Source organism: Dermacentor andersoni, chromosome 9 (assembly GCF_023375885.2).
Source record: "Dermacentor andersoni chromosome 9, qqDerAnde1_hic_scaffold, whole genome shotgun sequence".
NCBI classification, from domain to species: Eukaryota; Metazoa; Arthropoda; class Arachnida; order Ixodida; family Ixodidae; genus Dermacentor; species Dermacentor andersoni.
This window is the reverse complement of record NC_092822.1, coordinates 80,453,249-80,468,703: the sequence shown is the minus strand read 5'-3', so window position 1 is coordinate 80,468,703 and position 15,455 is coordinate 80,453,249. Positions and strand designations below refer to the sequence as shown.

Genomic DNA, 15,455 nt, shown 5'->3' with positions numbered 1-15,455 from the left:
TTGGGGTGCATATTTGCCACAGAACAATAATTGTCATCCGTCTTGCCCACATTTCCTTTCTTTAACGCTGCAAGCCTGGTACTTCCATGTCACGAATGGCATGCACATTATCAGCATAACAGAGCATTCTCGACAGGAAAGTAACGAGCGCAGGGTTTTCAAGAAAAGAAACACAAGCAAGACAGATGACGATTATCGTTCTGTGGCAAAATTACACCCCAACGGGTGCAACTGTTCTTAGAGTGTACAGCTAATGCACTGTGCATCCATAACAAGTTCTGGCAAAGGTCACCAGAGCAAACATCGACACTTTTGTGTGTAGTGATAAGACCATTTCAGTTGAGCTAATTATACGCAGATGCACCTCGGCCAGTAAAAGAACCTTAAAAGCCCTATGCAAGGGTGGGGGGGGGGGGGGGGGGGGGGTAGGGGGGTACAAAGGAAGTTAGTAGGAGGGCTACTGTGGGCTGGCCCACTTCAACGGTCGCGGGCACATAAATATAATATTTACTGGAAAGTTCAGAGGTGTCTTAGCCATGACGGAAGCTACTCCACTTTCTGGAGGCCTCCTTCAGCGTTTGCACACAGTAAAAGTACTAAATATTTTATAGACACACTGGGCATAAAAAAAGTTACTAAAGGATCACTTAAGTAGTTGCAAACACGAACATTACTGGAGAGTTCAGATACAAAGGCAGTTACAAGACACTTGCTTCAATACAATACCAAACTGACGTCACAAGTACTAGAGTTACAAGACACTCGCTGCACTTGAGTGGTCACAAACACAAATTCACCATAAGTGTTCATAGGCTTGAAGGCCTCTAAGCAAGTCAACAGAAGCAGAATGCGACCTTTCCGTGGTCACAGCCAAATATTGCTGAACCGTCACAGGTACCTTGGCGACTAAACAATTAACTAAAAGCTTGCAGCATGCTCGCTTCAGCAGTCATAGACAGAAAAATGCATTATATGAGTTCACCCATATGAAAAGCTAATAGAGGACTTGTGTGGGCTTGCTTCAGCAGCCATACATAAACACAATTTCATCCTAAAAATTCACGGGAATCAGACAGCCTCGATGGAAGTTACCAGAGGCAGAGCATGACTGTTCTTCAATGGCAACAGTTACAAATACTTTTGAAAATATCACAGGTATCTTGGCGACTAAACATTTCACTAAGCCTCACTGCAGGCTGGCTCAGCGGTCGAAGACGACTACAATTGCAGTTCACGTGTACTACAAAATTTAGTGGGGCATTTCTGTGGACTTGCTTGAACAGTCCCAGAGACCAAAATTAACCGAGTTCACAGGTACATCGGCCCATAAGGAAGTCGCCACACGCTGGGTGAAGCCTTTCGTCCATAGTTTCAGATGCAGAACAGAAGAGGTCACGGGTACGCTACACAATTTACTAGTCATCCTGAAGGATCGGTGCCAGTGGTCGCAGACACGAAATACACTGCTGAGATCAGAGGTACTAAGAAAGCAGATTTCCGCGGGCTTGTTTCTGTGCTGATCCTCAACAAAGAAGGATGTCGACCCAAAGTGACACCAGGCTGATGGCAGGAACACAGCATGACTGTAAAGTATGCAATAAAAATGTGTTAGAAATGTTTATGAAAACTGCTATCGTAACAACGTGCACATTTAACAGCAATCTGCAGGTTCTGACAGGAACTTTGCTTCTTTGTGGCTTAATACAAACTCGTTGAGCGAACAGTTATCAAAAAAGAAGTAATGATTTCATCTCTTTACAAAGATAAAAGGAATTCTCCTAGTTACTACGTCAGCATAGCATAGTTTCGTCCGAAAAGCGAAGCAGCGATTGGGAGAGCAAATTACCAAACGGCTATATTTAAGCAGCTGTACGTGTTATCGCCACTTTAAATTACAGTAAACCTTCGCTTCCTTGTTAAATTAACAAACAGTGTCATGCGCAAAGCCAAACATGAACACACCTCCACGGTAAATACGCTACGCTGGCGTGAAGCGGGGCAGCAGCGACACGCGATCGCTTCTTGCTGCTTTCAGCCACAATGCCTTTCCAGAGCCAAATTTACGCGAACTTCGACACTAAGCCGCGCGGGAACAGCGCCCACGAAGCCACTACCCACCGCGGCGCACGTCCGCGTCAGCGGAATTTCATCAGGAGTGTCCGTACAGTTTCTGTCGCAATATAATACAAAAGTTATGCGATTGTCGACTATATAACTCCAGTAAATATACAATGACAATATGGGGATGCAACAGTCACGTAATTTTTTCCAGCGCGTCGCGCACACATGTCAGCACATACGCTGGCCCAAATGATAGCAAATGCGAGAAAACTGAAGCAGCACGGTTGGTCAACCGCCCTGTGTGCGAGGTGCTGCCATTGAAATACAAATGCCTACAATATAGTTCCATTATTTAGAACTTCCGCGATTGTATTGGTCTTGCAAATGCGATTACGCAAAGAAAACTCAAAGGGTAGACAAAACTTAGGCGACACGGTAAATCACCTGACAGAGCGAGTGAGTGAATAAACTTTTATTGGGTCCAGCAAAACGCGATAAAACGCGCACCCGCCAGAAATTTAGTTAACAGTCAAATTAAATTATGGGGTTTTTACGTGCCAAAACCACTTTCTGATTATGAGGCACGCAGTAGTGGAGGACTCCGGAAATTTCGACCACCTGGGGTTCTTTAACGTGCACCTAAATCTAAGTACACGGGTGTTTTCGCATTTCGCCCCCATCGAAATGCGACCGCCGTGGCCGGGATTCGATCCCGCGACGTCGTGCTCCGCAGCCCAACACCATAGCCACTGAGCTACCACGGCGGGTAATTAACAGTCAAGAGAGACAAACGTTCACCATTACTAAAAAATAAATTATTGGGTTTTTAAGTGCCAAAACCACGATCTGATTATGAAGCACGCCATAGTGGGGGACTCCGGAATAATTTGGACCCCCTGGGGTTCTTAACATGCACTTAAATCTAAGTACACGGGTGTTTTCGCGTATCGCCCTCATCAAAATGCGGGCGCCGTGGCCGAGACTCTATTACTAAAAATACGACAACGTGCGAATTCGGAGCGATAGTCTAATAGGCGCAAACGATTCGATCGTTACAGACATCTGAGACGTAAGCTTGACCTCACCAACATACTAGCATGCACCTGAGAACGTGTAAATGAGCAGCAGTTCACAAGATGTCGCCCGAAATTTCGTTATTCCCAGAAAAGAACGTGTAGGGTATTGTATGACAGAAACGCGTGGGAAAATTCCGCAGCGCGGCAGGCCAAGAATCACGTGCAACAAGTGCTGCGATCGCGGTACAAATGCCCACAAATGTTTAGTTATTTCAACCGCATGCCATTTTACGATCGCTCTCGCAGTCGCGGTTACGCAAAGAAAACTCAAACGGCAGACGAAGCTCAACTGGCGACACGGTTAATCATGAGGGCGGGAGCGTGACGCAAATTTAGCAGTCAACGAAGATCGACAAACGTTCCCCATTATTAATACGAAACAATACGACCACGTGCGAGCGAGCTATAGTATAAGTATATGTGTCGATCGTAACAGGAAGCTGAGGCCTAAGCTTGATCTTATTACCCTCATAAGAGCATGCATCCGCCCACATGCAAACAGGCAGCAGCCTAACAAGTCGTCCAAAAGTTTCGTTATTTAGAAAAATATGCATGTCACCACTGTTTGGCACATATATGTATGCTGTACGTAATGCTTAAGGGGCCGGCCGCACTGCTGAACTTTACCACGCTTGTCTTTACGGCTGGTATACCAGCCGTAAAGACAAGCGTGGTAAAGTTCAGCAGTACGGCCGACCAATTAGCCATCACGCGCAGCAAGTGCTCCGATCGTTATACAGATGCCTACATCTGTATTCCACGTCCCAAGTTCACGTACAAACGTGCACGGTTATTCCTTGTTCTAAGGTCAGCGACAACCTGTCCCATCATACTTCAAAACCCCGATTTCCACTTATTGTACAGAATCCCACCCTCCTTGTAACGTTCTGCGTGACATTAAGAGTATTGAAATGAGTAAATTCAGTTAATCCATCCTTACGCAGTTTTTACGATTGCTATCGCGATTGTTAAGCAAACAAAACAGCAATGGCAGACGAAGCTTAAGCGACACGGTTACTCACTACGAGCGTGTGATGGGGTCAACCCTCACAAACTCTTATAATAAAGAAATTGATACCACGTGCGAACGAGTTCATCAGCGCGCACGTTTCGTCGTTACAGAGCTGAGACGTGAATTTGTCCTTAACACCATACTAGCATGCATCCGTTCACGTGTAAATATGCAGAAACCTAACAAGTCGCCCAGATGTCTCGTTATTACGACAACGTGCACGGCACTGTTAGCCAAAACAATACCAGCCGTAAATACACGATCTGTTTAATTCAGCAGCGCGACCGGCCATCACGGGCAGCAAATTCTCAAATCGCGATACAAACGCTAACAAAGTTCTATTATTCCTAACGTACGCAGTTTTACGATTACTTTGGCAATCGCTGTTACGCAAACAAAACGCCAACAGCACACGTAGCGAAGTTTAAGCGACACGGTTATCAGTACGAGCACGCGAAAGAATCAGTCAAGTGAGAAAAAGTTTCATGTTACGTACTAAAAAATACGACCACGTGCGAACGGGCAATTAAGTAGGCGCAAACGTTTCGTTCGTCACAGGCAGCCGAGTAGTAAATTTGTCTTGAAGTCAAACAAGTCGCCCTAAGTTTCAGTTATTTCAAGAAACGTGCATGCACTGTTAGTAAGAATATATCAGCCCTAAAGACAGGTGTATTAAAGTTCAGCAGCGTTGCCGGCCATAACGTGAAGCAAGTGCCCCGACCGCGATACAAATGCACACAAACTTTCAGCTATTTCAACCTTACAGTTGTACGATTGATTGCTCTCGCAATCATGGTTACGCAAAGAAAACGCAAACGAAGCTGAAGCAAGGCTATTCTGGACAGTGTGTGTCGGGTAGCTATTATAATTAATATTCATTTTCTTATTATTCGCCACTGTTCAGTAAAGACAACGATAACTCGATCTTGCGGACTCATCCTGTGGGCAACATGCGAGTTAACGGTTCTAAAGTTACGAATTCAGATTCCTTTTTTTTTGCGGATCTCAGCGCTGCGCAGAGATATAGGACAGAGTAAGCTCAGAAGTTTGCAAAAAAGTAGTACGATGCGACCAAACGCAACACAACGCATGGTCAATCGCCGATTGATGTTGCGCCGTCGCTGCAAAAGATGGGGATGTACTACAATGCCCGTCATTCGATTATGCGCAGACACGACACTTGCAGGGCTGCTAATAGAAAAACATTGATTTCATGAACTGTCACTTACCTCTTGATAGGCGTAAGACGTACAGGTGCCGCAGAAATGGAGCTCCAAAGCGCATGACAAAAACGTTCACCTGGAGCTGACCAACACTCACCCTGGAACTCATGAGCACATGGCACAACGATTCAACCTCCACGTTCAGAGAAAGCGCGCGAACTGAGCGTGTGAGAGTGTAGAGCACACCAACCCAGCAACCTTCAGGCGTTGGCATTCCGAGCTTACGCAGAAGGGCGAAGAGATCCAATAAGACGGCGTCGTTACGTCATGTGACTGACTACGCCCAAATCAGCACAAAGCGTGCGTGTGAATGCAACAGCCAGTGGTGATTCGACTGGGTAAAGGCAGTCACTGCTCTGTACAACGGCAGGGGTTGCAGGTGTTGTAGATGTTGCCGTACTCTTCTTTCTCCACATGTTCGGAGAGCGTAGGAGTTGGTAGGAGCATAGAGCACGATTGATTCGGTTACGCCTTGCAGTAGGTGGTAATGCGCAGTTGTTCTGGCGTTCTGCCTGTTTCTTTGTGACGTTTCCTCCCAATATGCTTGTGCAGTTTCGGTCGTTCATTTCAACTTCTCCGTTTATCGTCTGCATTGGAAGTTTGATTATGAGTGCAGCAACTTCACATTGCTGGCAGACATGTCTTTACGGAGGAGCGTGCGCTGAAGGCAGCCGTGGTAGAGATTTAATATGCCGCGATATGATCACGTAGTACGTGTAGGAGTGTGTGTGTTGGTCCCACATATGGCCGGTATGAGACATGCCGTTGAAAACATCCTTCGGACATCCATAGGATTAAAGTTTTGGGATTTTGTTTAGATCCCAGAAGTTCAATCGTGTGGATGTCTGAAGGATGTCTTAAACAGGACATCCCGAATTTAATGTCCACATGGTACCCTCTGGACGTCCTGTGAGCGGGACTTGGACGTTCGGATCTAATCGGGATGTCCAGAGGATATTCGTGGTCCAATGGGTAGAAATGAGCTCGCGATACAACGATGCTCCAGAACAGGATTTTGAATCCATAAATGAACCAAAATGTTTGGTTAAGCTGACCTGCCAAATCTCCCCGTTCCACTTGTTGAGTCAAGAGAAGGCGGACATCTGTTAAAAGGTGGAGATATCGATGGCACATAAGCAGGATGGTTCGCAACGTTGTTTTTTCTGTTACCAACGAAGTGGCGGCTGCAGATTCTTGAGTTTTCGCTTGGTTACCACGGTCCTCCGTCAGGGCTACGCAACACAATTACAGAAGAACAAAATTGTCGCACTTTCTCATGCGAGCCGCTGTGTTGTGTGGAATGCAAGTAATCCGATTACTCAACAGGTTACCCTGATTACCCAACAGTCATCCCAACAACAGATTACCCAACAGATTACCCAGCAGTCATCCAGCGCTCTCGCCTTTCCCCTTCATACGATCGCGATGGAAATCAGTAAAACTGAACGTTGTTATTCCGTCCTTCACGTTCATGACAATTTACAACACAACAGTAGCGTCGATTGCGGCGTTTTTTCGTAGCGCGAGGAGCTATCGCGGTTGCCGTCATTTCTGCCATCAGTCTGAAGAGTGAGCCAGCAAGCGCTTTATGGCAGTTCGGCGGCGCGTCCGACCTAAAGCGTAGAAATTCATAGCTCTCTGTCTGAGTATTAAATGCGCAAAACACTCGCAATATGGACCAAAACCTAGTTAAATCGTTGTTTCGCAGTCGCTAGCTGCATAGGCAACTTAGCAAGGGAGTCGGGCTTCGCACTACTCAATTACTGCCTCCTCGCAACGGCAGGTGGCGCTACGCGTCTTGCAAAACTCCAGAGTCTGACGCCCATACACCCCAGAGGTTGTAAACTTTTTTAGAGTGCTCTCTTAGACAAAGTTACACCTTTTGGGGTGTATCTCTGCCACACAACGATAATATTCATCTGCCTTGCTTGCGTTTCCTTTCTTGAAAACGCCGCGCCCGCTACTTTCCTGTCGGGAATGCTATGTCATGCTGATAACGCGCATGCCGTTCGTTATTGGAAAGTACGTTATTGGAAACGATTATCGCTGCGTGGCAAAAGAGTGTAATTTTGCTTAAGAGTGTACTAGAACTCTTTAGGCAGTTCTTGAGGCCTTGCTCTGGTTGAATGCGGTGGAAGCATGGAGGAAGTGGGTTGAAGTAATTTTTGAGCTGGAAAAATACGCTGTGAGATTTGGACACCATCTGCACAATCTATAAGCTACCTGCAGAACGTCATAAAACGTTTTGGCTATGTTTTTAGGTATTTTTCGCTCACAAAAAATTTGCGTTGGCGACTTTTGGGTTACATTTTGAGATCATTTGGCTATTATGTGGGGGGACCATCTGGCAACCCTGGTACTAGCCGCGCCAGCCGCGCCGTGGGTCACGACGAGACGGTCATTAGAGGAAACGCCAGTTCACGGGATTGGCCAGTCGTTTCAGCGGGTGCGAGAGAGAAAATCTGGGGGCGTTTGCGCCTGAAATTTCTCCCTTTGCCTAGGTACTACGGAGGAGAAGCCGATTTGCTTGTTTCGTATGCGTTTGTCCCTAGGCGCGCATTTTGCCGTGTGTCGGCTGGCGATCCTTCAAATCAATCTTGACGAAGCCGTGCGTGCCATGCGTCGTGCATAAGTGTTCCTCCTGCGTCTCCTTGGATGTTGCCGGTAGGTTTGTTGCGCTTTTTGGTAACATACGGAACGTGCGACGGGATCAGTGAACCTGTGATATCGAGGACCAATCGGATAACTTAATGCCACGGCGTAAAAGCATTACGCCGTGTCCATGATGTGTTGTTTATCGGTGCATACTGCACCCTTCAAGAGATACGCGTGAACATGCATGTCTGCATGTCGAAACACATTTAGCACCCTGTAGTTGGGAAAAGCGAAAGTCGTTATGCAATTTATGGCCGTAGACCACTCTGAAACGTGATGGCGGCCGCAGTGTTCCGACTGGTGTTATAGAAGTGGCGGGGTGCTTTTTTCGTCCCGACGATATAATCGATTTTTACCAGTACTGCGACAGGACGGCATACGTCACCGGCAAACGGAGCCCTCACGAGAGCACCTGAGCTTATAATAACGCTCTGTCTAAATGTACATCCGATCCCGGCCACGGCGGCCGCATTTCGATGGGGGCGAAATGCGAAAACACCCGTGTGCTTAGGTTTAGGTGCATGTTAAAGAACCCCAGGTGGTCGAAATTTCCGGAGTCCTCCACTACGGCGTGCCTCATAATCAGAAAGTGGTTTTGGCACGTAAAACCCCATAATTTAATTTAAATGTACGTCCGACTTGCCTGCTTTGCTTCCGTTTCGCTAGCTCTGCGGCTCCCGCTTACCGATTTATTGCACATGGTTTTGCTGAAGAACCTTTATTTATATCGAAGGGGACCATTCAAATATTCCATTTAAAAGTCAGAGAGCAGCGTACAAAAAGCGTTGCACGAGCGAAGGTACTGCTCCAGGAGAGCATGCCTGGTCTACACTATGGCCCCTATTCCTCGCCCGGGAAGAGACGCAAAACATCTTTAATGAGACGAAAGATGGCTCATTAAATCAATAATCCGCCATCACCAACTCGGCACGAGCGCCGCACGGGCGAGAAAGTCTTTCCGACGTACACCCACTTTAGCAGTACATTTCAACTCGACATAGGGGACAGATTTCAAGAAGCACAGGCTGGTACACTTGGCTCACTGTAGCCCAGTACTGCCCGGTACTGCCATTTTTATGAGACACCTGCTGCTATCCCTTGCCACAACTGCGCCGTCACTTCCTTAACAGCGCCAGGACTGATGCTTGGCATCAGTAGCATTCGTGACAGAAAGTGCTTGCTCTTTGGCAACTTACGACCCAATTAATTTGCTACTTTCTTCTGAAATTTGTGCTCATAAGTGCTGCTGTTGTCGTCACTGTCAAACTGATCTCCTTTGTGTGATCCCTTGTAGTTTTTCTGTACCCTTCTCCCTGCACATGCTTGATCACTTTTTGTTGCTCTTCCCCGTCTCCATTCCTCTACAGTGGCACTGTCTTTTGCTATATGTGCCTGGCTGTCTATTGCTTATGCCGCATGTTCACTGTAATGATTTCCTTCGCCAGATACGTGAATTATTAATTGCTAAAAAAACTTTTATCTGCAGGGTCTCCTGGAAATTCATCCACAGCTGGAAACCAAAATTGTGCTTCATCCCAGACCACAGCTTATCTCCACATCAAAGCCTCATATCACCATTACATCTCCAGTCTCACTCACGTTCGCTCTGAACAGAAAAAAAAAAAAACGGTTGCTGCACTTCACAAGGCAAGAATCCATCTCATCATTTTCTCCTGGGGGGGGGGGGGGGGGTATTCTGTAAGAGTACACCTAGTGGGCTGTCCATTTCGGCCACTGCTGATTGGATTCAGCTCTGTGAGAGGAGGAGACGAGCAGCCCTAGCCAATCAGTAGCGGCCGAAATGGACAGTCCACTAGGTGGGCTCTTACAGAATACTCCTCCCCACCCCCCACCCCCCTGCTCACCACATCTTGCCTGCTGCTTTCTCTTGTCATGTATGACTTTGCACATACTTTTCGTTCATGTTCTCCTTTCTGCTTTGGCACTACACCTATGCTTCCTTCTTTTTTTTTTTTTTTTTGTTCAAGCAATAGCTCTTCATTGCCATTGCTATTTTCTCGGCCTTCGCGTATTCTATTGCAGTCACTAGCATCATACTTACTAATCAGTGCGGAAGCAATGGAAGACACACGGAAGGGCACTGGACGAGTGCTGTCTAATAACTGAAATTTATTGAACACTAGCATCAAATGTCTCTTACCTTTTGTTGCTCCATATAACTTGCTAGAAATGCAATAGAAATTTTCATCATAGGGCATTCAGTCTTGGAGCATACTGAAATTATAGCTATTTGCTTTGTGATGAAGTATTGCTTTAGTAAAAAACAACTAATTAACTTGGCAAGTTGTTTCCAAAGGCTACATCCTTTGCATGTCCAAATGTCCACACCTTGCAAGTTCCTAAAGAACTTCACAGCTTCAAAGGCTTTTGTTTCATAATTTTGCAGCTTAATTTAGCATTTTACCCCCGTTGTTCATCTCATTATTGTGGTTGTTGTGTGACAGTACCGAACTTAGACCTTAGCATGAAGCAATGCTTAAAAACCGTTGTGCTCTTACACGCTTTATCAAATCACTGCTTTGTTTTAATGTTACTGGTGCTGTGGCTTTGGTGTTGGCTGCTAAGCCCAAGGCCGTGCGATCAAATCCAAGCCCCTGCGGCCACATTTCGATCGGGGCAAAATGCAAAAAATGCTGTGCGCCTTGCATTGGGTGCATGTTAAACCCAGGTAGTCAGAATTAATCCAGAGTTTCTCATTATTGCATCCCTCATCATCATTTAGTGATTTTGGCATGTAAAACCACTGAACTTAATTTTTAAGTATTGTCTTTGCCCAGTACAAATCTGGATTTTGGATGTCACTGCAAATGTAACCAATACACAAATTTAAATACTTTGTCATCTAAAGAAAAATGGGACACTATAAAATGCAGTAATCACCATTATGTGCCTTGCATCCAGAACAATATCAGCACGCTAGGAAGCACCATCGCCATTGCCTGTTGCTTGACGACTCCATTACACCTCGCCACAGTCAAACAGAACAGCTTTCACCTCCAACTTTTGTCCACTCTCCTTTGCCTGTTGTCTAATCATCTCGCCAAATTCTATGGTTGCTATCCTGTTCTCCAGCTGTGAATCGTGGTTGAACCACTTCAAACGTCTGTCGACTTGTTTATCTGACACAGTGAAGTAAAAGTGTACTTACTCACTGTGAAGTAAAAATGCACTGCAGTGATGTTGCAGTGATACTCTTGCCAGAATAACCTACTTTTCATGAAACCAGAGTAGTAGTCAGAAGACTGGCATTTATGCCAGCTGCATTGCCAAGCTCCTGCACAAGAGCAGAGCTTAGCATCTGAGCATTCGCATCATTCTGAGTATTCTTGCATATCATTTTCGCTTGTTAAACCTTGCTACAAGACATTAATTTTCAGCAGCCAAGCCTGACAGCTTTGGTCAATCTTTCGTGCTCTGAGCTGGTTTGATGCAATACTTTTAACGGAATTTCTTTATTGCTGTTTATTATGTGGTCAGTGACAGGATTTTTTTTTATGCAAGAATGTTAAATGGTTCCTTCAGTGAAAAAGCCGGCAGCACCTGTAGCAGCAAAACGGTGCCTAATTTCCCGTTGACTGTGACGCCATGTGAGCACACGAGGCGCGCTCATGACACTAGCTTGCATTTGCTGGCTCGTGTCTCAGCAGAGGAAAGCGAGTGAAGGGGAACATCTGCTGCTGCGCTACTTCGCGAGGGGAGAGTGCATTGCTACGACAAAACATCACCTTCCCTCTCGCAAGCCTGTGTTACCACCTGTTCCTTGTCTACTCAAGCTCTTGTGTGTGTTCTAACTGCGCCTCGGTGAGGCTAAGCTAAATCAATATGTGCCAAGCGTCTTAACGTGCCCGCTTGCCCGCGAGGAGTTCATAACTCGGACTGCTCAGTGGCGTTCAGTTGGACATTAAAGTATTCACAACTCATAAGAAGTGCTTAGGTATCCTCGGATTTTCTTCGTACTTAATGCACAAACTTCGAAGTCATTTTTCCTGGCGAAATGAGTTAAATATCATCGTCCTTTGTCTGCTGTCCGGCCTTTGTGTGAGCCTTATACATCTTCGCAGCCACTCCTGTCATGCACAGTAATTTGTGTACTTGTGCTTGTATCTTTAATGGCATATGATTAATTAATGCATTTTATTTGCATGATCCAACTAAACATGATCTCAAAAAGCTTCACTTGACTGCTCACTTGTCCCTGTGGCTACATTGTGTGGATGTACTATCAGCGTCAAATGAAACGCAAACAGCAGAGTGCATGCCTGTAGCATCACTGAATGTATAGTGCACACACTTGGCCAATCATCACCCTCACAGGCGTGCACATCTGGTTTCACAACACTGTGCAATGATGCCCTATACTGAGATATTTTTCTTTCTGTTTTGCTTCTTGCTTTCTTAGATTTTTGGTTTTTTTTTTGCTTTGAAATAAAAGGAAAGCATAACAGAAAGAAAATTTGACTGCATTCAATGTGTTAGAAAACGTTCACTTCAATATTTTTTTCTCACACTTCAATCAAAAGCAGTGTGGCAACACTGAGTCTTGATGAAATGAATTGGCACCCTCGGAAACTGTTCCCACTGGTAATCGAAGCTGATCTTGAAGGCCATGCTTTTGTCTATTGGAAAAACTGGAACTGATTTCAGGAGCTGGGAAATACGTTATGGCCCTCATTCATTGTTTTGCTTTTGCATCTTGGCAGTTTGCTGCTGCTATTTATAGCACAAGTGAAGGAATTGTAGCACAAGTAACACTGACACCTGTGCTGCCCTTTTTGGTGCCAGAGTGTGTGAAGGAAGGCTGCTATCTGGTCTTGAAATCCATCGAAGCAGCCTTATTCCCAGACATCACACAGCCTTGCCAAAATGGCGGTTGGCACGAAGGGTCTAGAGGCAGCGACTTGAAATAGAATTTTCGACTTACCATACCAGAAATGGTTTTATTTCCAACAAACATTGTTGGGTGTCCTCCAGGCGAAAAGCTGCAACATACAGCTTTAATGTGCCTGAAGGCCCTCGCATGGCAGCAGTAAGTCTCCTATCGGCAAACGTATAACATACGAAACACTAATCTATTAGGATATACATTTACAATGTAGCAAAAGAAATGTGTGAAATCTAAAGAAACATTCATCTTTTCAGATAATTATATAGTATTTGTAAAAAAAATTCTTCTTAATGCACAACAAAGCTAAGATGCATATTATATGTATTATACATCCCAAAAGATCACATTTCAAAAATAAGCACTACAGACATGTCTAGCATGTACACTCGCCCACAAAATGTTACAGGGTGCGCAAGCGTGTGGCAAAACGACCCTTCTTCCCTTCTAGCTGTGCACCCATGGTATCGAGTTTGCACGCATGCGCGTCCCTCTGAGACTGCAAGCGTGCATGTTTCTGCACTTCCTCCTTGTGCGCCGGCGATATCCGAATGTAGCCGTGAGGTGCCCCTCTTGCGATGGGCACGAAACTATGTGAAGCCTGAGCTTGCGCGTGCCGCTGCGGCTGCTTTTTGTCGAGTCACGAGCGCCGACGCATACGGCCCAGTGGCGAACCCTGCAAGTAATTTTCTTTTAATGAGCTGCACCATTTTGTGTCCAATCTTTGTTGTTTCTTTTTATGAATGGGGCATTCTCCCACAGAAGAGCATGTCAGAAAATGCCCCCTATAGAAGGAGACAGTGTCAACTCCCATTGAAGACCAGCAGTTAGGACACATGGACCTGTGACAGAAAAGCTGCCGGATGGATCTGGGACAGCGACGCTGGCCTGTACTTTCCTATCGTCTCCATTATCCATGGCAACCTGGTATGAAGAGCATGCGTTGGCCATTTATGCTTGAACTACTTTTTCCTGGAAACAGTTAACAAAATGTTTTGCATGGAACAAAGAAGGTATGTTCACTTTCGCAAGTAGTGGCTCATAGGGAAGGCTGGCACATTGGCTGGAGGGATCAAGGTTGGACATGTTGATCTCGACTGCACTTTTAACTCGAAGTCTATGGCAGCCTGAAAGCAAGAGTGCTTATGCTAATTTTCTGTTTGCCCTACGACATAGAATACACTGCCTACTTAAAGTACTCGGTAAAGCTGTTGAACAAGTTCAACTTACGAGGAATTGTAGAAGCCCGGTAACCTGGGAAAGTTGGTATGATTTCACTGAGAGGGAAAATTAATCTGCACCCATTCAAATCTGAACTACTGGAGGCACCAGCACCTAAGCCAGAGAACCAGGGGTAGAGAGGCTGGCCAAGACTGCTTTCATCAAAACTCGTAGTAACATGATGGGAAGACGTCTGCCAGCCAGTAACCGCTTCAACTAAAACTGTGCAGCATAATGTGGACAAAGCAAGACATAAAAGCTATAGAGACAAGCCCACGATAAGTATCCTCATCCCTGTAATGTTGTTTTCCTTTTTCGACGATGCATGGCACAGTTTTACTTCAAGCTCATGTTTACAAAATGGCCTCATACTATGTTTTATTTTGGAGTAACTGTTTATTCCATCACATAGTCAGCGAGATCATTACAACAGTCAAGTGAAACGTTTACCTCTGCAAGCAGCAACAAGCTTTCAGCACAAGCTTGCATGGGCTGTGAATATGCACAGGGTAAGTGTACGACATGGCTTGTTGTGTCAGGTGCACTGTCCCATTGGCCAACTGTATGAGGAAGCTGGGAGATTCCAAGCTTGAGAGTATTAGTTATAGTAATGGAAAGAATGTCGTATAGCAATAATTCATTACAATTAAACCTTGTTATTTGAAACAATTATAAATAGAATTACTGCTTAAATAACAGGTGGTGAATCACCAAGAGAATTACATGTATATGAAACTTCATACATCAAACTTGCTCAGACATTAAATGGATATATTGAACTCCGTAGCATTGGACATTGGGACACATATTAAAGGCTTCACTGCAGTACATCGGCAGATCCTGGTGGCGCAAATAGGACCTACAAATTCTGCATGGTCTAAAGGGTAGAAAGCGCTGCTCTGAATGTATCTATGTAGTCAAACGCCTTTTTAACAAAGTGCTCGCACCTTCAAAATCCTTTGCTATGCAGGTCACTTTGTTTTAAAGGTTGCGCAGCTCACTGCTCACAATAGCTAAGCACTTTCAACAAAAGAAAATCTTTAACAAGAATTCAAGAGAGACTTAATGAAATAGACCGCTAATTTTTCTCTGCAAAATATCCCTGACAGCACGTTCTACTGTAGCCACCCTATGCTCCATTGAGGTTCCCAGCTTGCTCTCCAACCAAATGCAGGAACCATGCAAAGCAAAGCCCCCGATTGTCTAGTGCCCCTAAGCCTGCCTTGCTGCAAAATTTTTGGTCGCCTTCGTTGACATTCGCGGCCTATCCATGCATTCGTCAGCCGTTGATCCGTCACAACAAG

The 15,455-nt window shown here is 45.4% G+C and overlaps 2 protein-coding genes across 4 annotated transcripts in view; one reads left to right on the top strand and one right to left on the bottom strand.

The window, feature by feature from the left end:
• Nucleotides 1–7,948: 7,948 nt before the first annotated feature.
• The window catches only part of LOC126520403 (zinc finger transcription factor family protein 17-like), a 31,881-nt gene continuing 24,374 nt past the window's right edge, over nt 7,949–15,455 (top strand). Inside the window, exons 1-2 of one of the 2 annotated variants that reach the window (XR_008610202.1) lie at nt 7,949–8,036; nt 9,514–13,857. The gene's annotated coding sequence lies outside the window, so the exon portion shown is untranslated. The remainder of the gene's footprint in view (nt 8,037–9,513; nt 13,858–15,455) is intronic. The other variant, XR_011890033.1, reaches the window with a different exon arrangement.
• Nucleotides 13,522–15,455, bottom strand: part of LOC129382127 (uncharacterized) — a 53,669-nt gene continuing 51,735 nt past the window's right edge. For both annotated transcript variants that reach the window (XM_072284228.1, XM_072284226.1), the window contains one exon: nt 13,522–13,606. In XM_072284228.1, coding sequence (XP_072140329.1) covers nt 13,571–13,606 — 36 coding nt within the window. In that variant the 3' untranslated portion in view covers nt 13,522–13,570. The remainder of the gene's footprint in view (nt 13,607–15,455) is intronic.